This window comes from Gymnoscopelus microlampas (assembly GCF_963454915.1).
Source record: "Gymnoscopelus microlampas genome assembly, contig: SCAFFOLD_170, whole genome shotgun sequence".
Classification (NCBI taxonomy): Eukaryota; Metazoa; Chordata; class Actinopteri; order Myctophiformes; family Myctophidae; genus Gymnoscopelus; species Gymnoscopelus microlampas.
Window position 1 is genome coordinate 1 of NW_028155798.1, and position 9,249 is coordinate 9,249.

General features: G+C 42.3%; 1 protein-coding gene across 2 annotated transcripts; it reads left to right on the forward strand.

The window, feature by feature from the left end:
• The first annotated feature begins 2,435 nt into the window (after positions 1 to 2,435).
• Positions 2,436 to 8,084, forward strand: LOC311041250 (uncharacterized protein). 2 transcript variants are annotated; one of them, XM_084086151.1, is made up of 8 exons: positions 2,436 to 2,508; positions 2,806 to 2,847; positions 3,518 to 3,602; positions 4,520 to 4,614; positions 5,253 to 5,324; positions 5,585 to 5,656; positions 6,973 to 7,044; positions 7,688 to 8,084. In XM_084086151.1, the coding sequence occupies exons 5-8, from the start codon at positions 5,318 to 5,320 to the stop codon at positions 7,864 to 7,866; spliced, it is 330 nt and encodes a 109-aa protein (XP_083942277.1). In that variant the 5' UTR covers positions 2,436 to 2,508; positions 2,806 to 2,847; positions 3,518 to 3,602; positions 4,520 to 4,614; positions 5,253 to 5,317; the 3' UTR covers positions 7,867 to 8,084. The 2 variants fall into 2 exon arrangements, with proteins under 2 accessions (XP_083942277.1, XP_083942276.1); XM_084086150.1 differs by having other exon boundaries at positions 5,253 to 5,656.
• Positions 8,085 to 9,249: the final 1,165 nt, after the last annotated feature.

The following is a 9,249-nucleotide window of genomic DNA, read 5'->3' on the forward strand; positions in this document are numbered from 1 at the left end:
GGTGCATTTATATGGCACCTTTTTTATCCAAGTCCCTTGGATTAAAAAGGCTGCAAGGCAGCAACCTGCGTACCAGGAGCAATAAGGTTCAGAGTCTTGCTCAAGGACTCTTCGACATGTGGACCTTGAAAGTGTATTCTCCGGGGTGGGTAACCTCTCAGCACCCCACCCACACTGTAAAATAGACTATTTTGAGCAGAAAACAAACCATGCCATGTCGGAACTACCATGTCATGTCGGAACTCAGCACACTACCACTGAAAGTCAATGGGGATGTGCTAAGAGTTCTGACACTTTCCGACATTGAGGGACGCATAAGAACCTTTGTTTATGTGAGTAGCGACGTAGTTTAGTTTATTTTGACTACAGTTTAGCGCCCGTAGCGCGGTGCCTCGCACGGTCCGTTTTTTTGTCATGCCGGAACCGGCTTGCCATAAGTGAGCCAGATCTGGGCCAGATCTGTTTGCCAGATTTGGCTGTGTTTTGGATGTGGATGTCTTTGCTCTTCGCACCATGGCAACCTCTTCCATCCCCTCCTGGGGGGCACCCACGATCCTGCCCGCCCCCCCAAACCCTCTGAGCCTTCTGAGTGAAAAGAGCTTGCTCTTTCTTCTGCTGTGCAGTGCATTGGCATCATCGGACCAGTCAAGCGAGCTGTTTAGGTGCACGCCCAGGAATTTGTAGCTGTCCACCAGCTCCACCGACTCTCCTTTGATGATGCTGGGTACTGGTGGGACCTTTCCTGCTTCTTCGGGGATCCACCGGCATCTCCTTAGTCTTGCCGGGGTTGAGTGGGAGGTGGCCCACCTCGCTCCATTGCACAAAGCCGTTCACCACGAATGTAACGTGGATAATGCAGCAAAGTGAATGGCAGTGATGACAAACACTCCTGAAGAAGAAACAGTAGTGCAGACACTCTCCAATGGAACTGTACGTGGAACTGATACTCACATGCACTTGCCAGTATCCTGAACATCAGCTGTACATGAGCTAAGCAACAAAGTCCTTATGAAAATATGTAATTCTTATACTTCAAAACGGCACTGCAACACGGCTGTCTCTGTAAAAAATGACACATGACTCAGAGTTTGAACACCTGTTCCATAACAGGCTTTGAGAACCCACACATGTGGGACTGGACTCCTGATTGGCTGTCAACTATGAATAAATCAAAACTCAAAACCCTCCTTTGAGGGGTTTCCACATGGGTCTGTAACTCAGACAGACTCCAGCATGTAATGGTTTGACATCCTGTAATATTGTTTTAAATACCGGGGTCCCACAGGGTGTCTTGCCACATTCTCTTCTCCATAAACACAAACAAAATCACATGCAATAACAATGGACTGTCATTCTTTAAATATGCAGGTGACAAGCGCTCTCTGACCACTTGTGGACATGCATGGTTCTCCCTGAAGCTGAGTGTCAGTATAAGACCCAAAAGCGCATGTTCCTCCTGAGGAGTCTGAATGATTTTAATAACAAGGACAGTTTAACAGTATTGAATCAGTTCTCACATTCAACACATCACAAAAAAAGTTAAAAACAACAACTCACAAGAATCATTAAACAATAAAGCTACCGAAATCACCCACCACACCAATATGTGTCTCTACATGCAGTAAAAAGTAAGGCAGATCATCAAGGACCCTTCAAACTGGGTTGAGGGGGTTCCAGGGGTACCCAGTTAAATGACATGACAGAGCCTTTTACTCTGTTATAAGTAAAAGGCCTGTGTTCAAATTGTTACTTGAGTAAAAGTACAAAAGTATTGGCATCAAAATACTTAAAGTATCAATAGTAAAAGTACTAAAATGTTTGAAAATAGCAGATCTACAAGCTCACAACACGGCGCCAATGCAACACGTTGTGAGCTTGTAGATCTGCTATTTTCATTATAATTTATATCTGCAAAGTAACTAAGTATAAAGTTTTCAAATAATTGTAGTGGAGTAAAAGTACATTATTTGTCTCTAAGTTGTAGTGGAGTAGAAGTAAAAGTATTGAGAATGGGAAATACTCCAGTAAAAAAAAAATACCTAAAAATGTTACTTTAGTACAGTGAGTAAATACACTTATTAACTTTACACCACTGTGATCTACAAGCTCACAACACATCGCTTTGTGACGCGTTGTGAGCTTGTAGATCTGCTATTTCCAAAGGATTTTATACACATGATAACTTGTAAAATGGGACATTGTGCATAATGAGTACTTTTACTTTGAGTACTGAAGTATATTTTGATGCCAAAAAATGAAAACCCTCCAACTCTATTCCCATTGCCTGAGAGACAAGAGCCTGCGGTGATTGGTCGTGATGGTTTCCCTGACAACCGATAAAACCTGCGCTCATTGGTCGTCCCTCAGAACACACCCCCGTGTCCTGTGCTCTCATTGGTTGCATGACTCCAGCGCATGGGATAACCAGCACAGCTGGTCTAATCAGCAGCAGCTGTGACTGAGATTGTCTTTGGGAGACGTCGACAGAACACAGAACAGCAAAAAGAGGTATGTTTATGCATTTATAATTATTTAGATCACGTCTGAACATTAATGGTTGAGAAATAACGTTGTGACTCAACATATGCTGCACATAATGTAAGATTCTGTTGGTTAGTTAGCCTGTAGTGTAACAGGTATTTCCTTGTAAACACAAACCGTTTGTTTGGACGTTTTAAAAGACAACATGCTATTAAAACAAAAGTATCTTGCCTTTTGTATATAGAATACATAGGTGTGTGGCCTTTTCTACTGTTTATCATGAAGTTGCCTCAATAATCTATATTTATTTTACTTATATTGCAGGGCTTTGTAGGCCAGGGGGGACTTTTAATAAGCAAGTCAAAGGTAAGGTTCCATTGGTACACTCTTGAGTTACTGACACGTAAGGGTCCATTTGGTTCCATTTGTACACTGTGAGTGTACACATGTAACCAAATGGACCCTGACAGGTCTGTAACTGACAGTATACATGGAACCAAATGGACCCTTACAGATCTGTAAGAGTTACAGACCTGTACGGGTCCATTTGGTTCCATTTGTACACTCACAGTTACAGATATGTAAGGGTCCATTTGGTTACATGTGTACACAGTTACAGATATGTAAGGGTCCATTTGGTTACATGTGTACACTCACAGTTACAGATATGTAAGGGTCCATTTGGTTCAATTGGTACTCTCAGAGTTAAAGGCCTGTAAGGGTCCATTTGGAATCTTGAGGGTCCCTGCTGAACCCCACCTGAGAACCACTGTACATTTAATGTGTTGGTTCTTAAAGTGGGTTTCTAGAGATGGTTCCTCCAGGTGTAAATACACTTCTCTTGTGGGGTTCCTTGGCGCACAACCTTTTCAAATCTGAAGCCAAATACAATTGACATGGAAATCTTTGAGAACCACTGATATGATATAGCTACTTATAACTTATTTTAAGGTGAATTGTAATATGACAACTGTAAACAAAATTAGAGTTTGAATATACTGTATTGTTAGTTAATCAAACATTTCTTTCCTTGCAGGGCTGTGATTGTCATTGGTTGTATGACTCCAGCGCATGGGAGAAGTTCATTACTGTCTGATCAGCAGCTGTTATTTTCACAGCAAGTAAGTTCAATCTGGTTGATTCTGTTGCATCTCTGCGCTATCTTTTTCCTTGGTGTGCTAATAATCGTTCAAACAAGGCATATATATCATCAAAGACGTATTTGACTATCTGTCAGGACTTATCTAACTTGACTGCGTGACTCATTTACGCTGCACCGCACACACACCGCGTTTAGATGCGAGTGAGCAACAGGCATGCTGTCACTGAAATATGGACCGTGGTGACAAACGCTCTAAAGTGTGGCTTCACTAAAGCCTTAGATCAAGACTATCGTATATGTATTTTATCAAATCTGACTTTTACTTTCGTATCTACGAGAGTCTTAGTGACCACACCCCCAGTTTGCCCTGAAATGTCACCGGTAAAACCTGGAGCTGTATGTCTCCAAACATGTAGAAATGCAAAACATAAGGTGCTTGCCCCAAATGTTAAGTAGGTGTCCAGAGTATTTGTGCAATGTATTAGTTCATATTTTTCAATAAAGAAGTGCTTTAATCCCATCTGTGGCCGAACGCCATTCCCCCCCCTCGTTTACTTCCTATTTACATGTAAATTGTGTAATTCCGGCTTTCACTAGATGCGCCACGTCACTACCGCCGATCTACAAGCTCACTGCCTTTTTAAAAAGGAGGAAAAAAATTAAAACGTGCAGCTCACTGTATAATCCACAAATGAATCGACTGTTGGAATAAAGGCGAGGATGTTACTCTATTCATTAAATGTCTTAAATTGACTAAGGCTTAAAAGAATAAAGTTACTTTATTCTTGTGTAAATATGTAGATGCATTGTTGTTTTTTAAAATGTATCTTCTCTCTCTTCCCCTTGCTCCATCTTCTTCCCTTTCTTTATGGAAATACACCCACTGTTTTACACCTGCAAACCTGTGATGTGATAAAGCTTTTCTCATTCTCATAGGTGTTGAACCAAATCTGCTGCCATTAGCTGATACCCAATCCCTAGAAAACCTGGAGGAGCGGCTACAAAATAGCCCCGACCTCAAAATCCAACTGGTAAGAATTTCAGTTCTACTCGGGGAAGACACACACACAAAACCCTTTTTGTTTGTTGTTTAATGCTAACCCTTATCTTAAATTGGCTTCTAACAACTTTGCTGGGATATACAATATAGAATTGAGAAGCTAATTTAGTCAATCATGAAGGAACACTGCTATTCTATAGCTACTGCTATTTTTTAAAGAATTGTGCAGTAAGTGATTTTGTTTATTAAAAGATAAACATATCTATATTCGGATGGCAATAATTACTATGAAGTGTTCAGTAACAGGGGTCTCCCTGTCTCCAGGTGTTTAGTAAACAGAACATGCATGTTATGGTCAGATACCAATGTTATCCAATCAGAGATGACTCATACAGGATAAACAAGTGAAATTGGAAATGATGACACAAAGAAGTGAGCAGTAGCAGTACTCCAAGTCTTTCGGGTGACTGAACTCATTTCGGCTGCTTGTACCTGTGACCTTATGCTTTTGGTCATGACCCACACTTCAGCACAGAGCACATCATCCTTAGTTCCAAATTCTTGTTCTAAACAAAATTGATTTATTTTCCCTTACTGTTTTATTTACCGTTGCACTGAGAATTAAGACACATTACTAAAGAAACATTCTCATGATTGCTTTGATTTCAGGTCTCCAGCGTCAGGTGGAGGTGGGGGCAGAAGAGGCCGAGACAGGGGGTTCTCAAACAGCTCCAATGCAGAGTGAGTCTTGTCTAGAAAGATGGTGTGTTTACATTGATACAGTTCATTCTGGAATAGGGGTCTTGTCTGGCCATTAATAACTGAGCTTAAATTATCTTAAATTCCAAGTTCTTCTTCTAAACAATATGGATTTGTTTTTTCTTTTTTTTCCCTCCAGTTTTCCTTACTGCATTTTATTTTATTTATTTATTTTTTTACCGTTGCACCGAGAATCAAGCCCCATGACTAAAGAAACATTCTGATGTTTGCTTTGATTTCAGGTCTCCAGCGTCAGGTGGAGGTGGGGGCAGAAGAGACCGAGACAGGGGGTTCTCAAACAGCTCCAATGCAGAGTGAGTCTTGTCTAGAAAGATGGGGTGTTTACGTACAGTCAGTCCGGAAAGTATTCAGAATGCTTCACTTTTCCTACATTTTCTTATGTTACAGCCCTATTGAAAAAAGTATTTTTGAATATGTTTCCACAAGTTTGGCTCACATATTTTTGGGTAGTTTTGACCATTCCTTTTTGCAGAACAGCTGCAATATATGCCAGCTTATGTTCAGCTAAACAAAGTAACGTTTTAATTCAAATATCAACTTTAACGATCGGACCAACATCTAGGCTAAACATGTCACGTTTGATCTCTTCGCAGAGCATCAGTAGAATAATGATAAGTGGCTGAGCTCATCAGTATTAGTGTTGGGTCGATAGTCAAACTAGGCTATAGATTTTAAGATATAATGTCAAATGATTGAATAAATCTAAGATAGTCTAATTGATACTGTACAGTATCAGCGGCGCTATAGACAAATTGTTTCAAACAGGCTGTTTTAGAAACAATTTTACATCAAGTTGTGCAGATGTGAAGGCGAAATATATTGAACTTGCAACGAAAATGAGAAAATCAGATTGATCAGAATAAGAGGAATTAGAGGGGTGTGTTCTAAAATAATAGCCTACTCTACACTGAAGGTATGATAATGACTGCGCGTGCATGAGGACTCCAGTCTTTGAGCTCATGACAAAACACAAAGGTTGCATTCGTTCAGAAAATAATGTTTGATACGAGCTGTCCAGAAGGCTCTCATCCACTGCAATGTATTCACTGAACTTCTGGTAGATGTTATGCCACCGAAAGTGTCATGGCGCATCTCTATGGACGCAACCACGTGATGTATGACACTTCCTTATGAGATTTTCCTTGACGGCTACAAGGAAGTAACACGGAAGTATCCATTATTGTTTTACAACGGGCGGCGACACTACAGGCCAATCAAAGCTTTGTTTTTCCAGGGACTTCTGGGGTTGTTTCTTCAGTGCACTCAGGGCATGGTGCTGCAGCACATCAAGCGCACCGTAGATTCTGTCATGTGACGGGAAAGACCCGCGGTGATTGGCCAGTTTCTCCAAGAAACAAAAATGCCGACCATGTATGCTAATTACTGAGAATGTCCATCGGCCATTGCCGGATGAGGCATCTAGGTATTTATATCTATGCTTGTACCTGTGACCTTGTGCTTTTGGTCATGACCACATCTCATCTTTAGTTCCAAATTCTTGTTCTAAACAAAATGGATTTATTTTTCCTTACTGCGGTTTTATTTACCGTTGCACTGATAATTAAGACACATTACTGAAGAAACATTCTCATGATTGCTTTGATTTCAGGGCTTCAGCGTCAGGTGGAGGTGGGGGCAGAAGAGACAGAGACAGGCGCATGTGAAGGAGCTCCAATGCAGAGTGAGTCTTGTCTAGAAAGACATGGTGTGTTTACGTAGATACAGTTAGTTCTGGGATGGGGTCACGGCTCCAGACGTAACTTTTTCACTGGTGCCACTTAACTTTTCAGTAGGTAGCACCACCAAAAATTACTTACCCCCCCCCCCCATATAGCCTACAGTATGTAGGAATTGTGTTTTAATATACTACTTAAGATGTCTGCCAATATTGATAATATGGTGTACCATCACTAGCTTAAGTTTTTAAGTGCTTTATTTATAAAGCACATACAAAGTTCTTTTCACATAGAAAAATAAATACTCCTGGGAAGAGGAAGAGGAAGAAATCGTTATTTACCCAGGGTTTGGACTAAGTTGCAGTAACTTATTTCTTGCCAGACCCTGCAGGATTGTTAATCACCCGGTGATTTTCATACCTAGTGTCGTGTTGGGGAGTCGAACTGGGAACCTCTCGGTAACAAGCCTGACCCTCTTAACCACTAGGTCACCGCATCCCTTGGGTATACAAGCCTAAATAATAAATTTACTTTGATGCTGCGTTTCCCCCCCTCTTTTCTTACACAGGTTTTTATTTATTTACTATTTTACCAATAATTAAGCCACTTGACTAAAGAACAACATTCTTATGTTTGCTTTGATTTCAGGACTCGGATCTCATCAGTTCTGTTCTGACAATGGCCAGAACAGCATCTACAACAGCCTCGTGGAGGAGGTCTGCCATCTCTGCGTGAACCTTGGTTCTGAGGGAGGTGCGAGCTACGTGGATGAGGGTCTCCTGGTACAGTTCTTTGTGACTCACAGTTGTCACATCGGAAATGTATAATGGACATGATGAGATTTGTTGACTCGGAACGTCAAATTCTGTGAGTTAAATTTTGGCGAGGGAGGACCGTCACTTCAGCAAAAAAGCACTACTTTTTTTTTCAGTTTACAGTTTCTTGTTAACTGCATTGTTCACATATTCCAAATGTTGACTGCATTGTTCATACACGCATTTGCCTCACATGGTTTGCAGTTTAATAATAAAAAAGCAGAAAACTTTATGCTTGTTTTTATTTTATCTTAGTCAATTATAGCCTGTGTATGGCATTTAGTATGGCTTGATTAAAGGAGAGAGCCTGACTAAAGCACAACCCCCCCTAAATAAGACCTTTGTCACACCCCATCTTAACTTCTACAGTTGACTTTTTTCATAGGTGCTCCTGTTTCCATAGTGGAAACACTGTTCTGGCTCATCACTGGGTCAGCACAGTGTGGCCCTTTACAGCTGGCCCATGCACGGTTCATGTATGTCTGAGCTTCTGGCAAACCGATCTGGCGCCAGACCAGGGGGTATAGACCATTGCTCCGAGCGAGCCATGACAAACTGCATGATCCGGGCCATAACTTTGCCAGCTTTGGGCCAGAACATTATGTCCACAGCTGGCCCTGTCCTGGCAAATGTATGGGCCAGCTGTGGGCACAGTGTTCTGGCCCTATGCTGGTGACCCATATCTGGGCCAATTATGGACACATTGTTCTGGGCTAGTTCTGGCCAACCATGCCTAGGCCAAGTATGGACACAGTGCTCTGGCCCTGTGCTGGCCAACCATGTCTGGGCCAGCTGTGGAAACACTATTCAGGCCCTGTGCTGGTGACCCATGTCTGGGCCAGCTGTGGAAACACTGTTCAGGCCCTGTTCTGGCGACCCATGTTTGGGCCAGCAGTGGAAACACTGTTCTGGCTCATCACTGGGTCAGCACAGTGTGGCCCTTTACAGCTGGCCCATGCACGGTTCATGTATGTCTGAGCTTCTGGCAAACCGATCTGGCGCCAGACCAGGGGGTATAGACCATTGCTCCGAGTGGGCCATGACAAAGAGCATGATCCGGGCCATAACTTTGCCAGGTCTTTTTTGCTATGTTCTGGCTCATCACTGGGTCAGCACAGTGTGGCCCTTTACAGCTGGCCCATATACGGTTCATGTATGTCTGAGCTTCTGGCAAACCGATCTGGCGCCAGACCAGGGGGTATAGACCATTGCTCCGAGTGGGCCATGACAAACAGCATGATCCGGGCCATAACTTTGCCAGGTCTTTTTTGCTATGTGGGCTGTACACAAAATCCTATATTTGTATTGAGATTTTCCTCTCCGCTGTATCTGTGCTGCAACCCTGCAATCACACAGCAGCTCCCTGCTCTGTAATCAAATGAACACTCAGCCCCA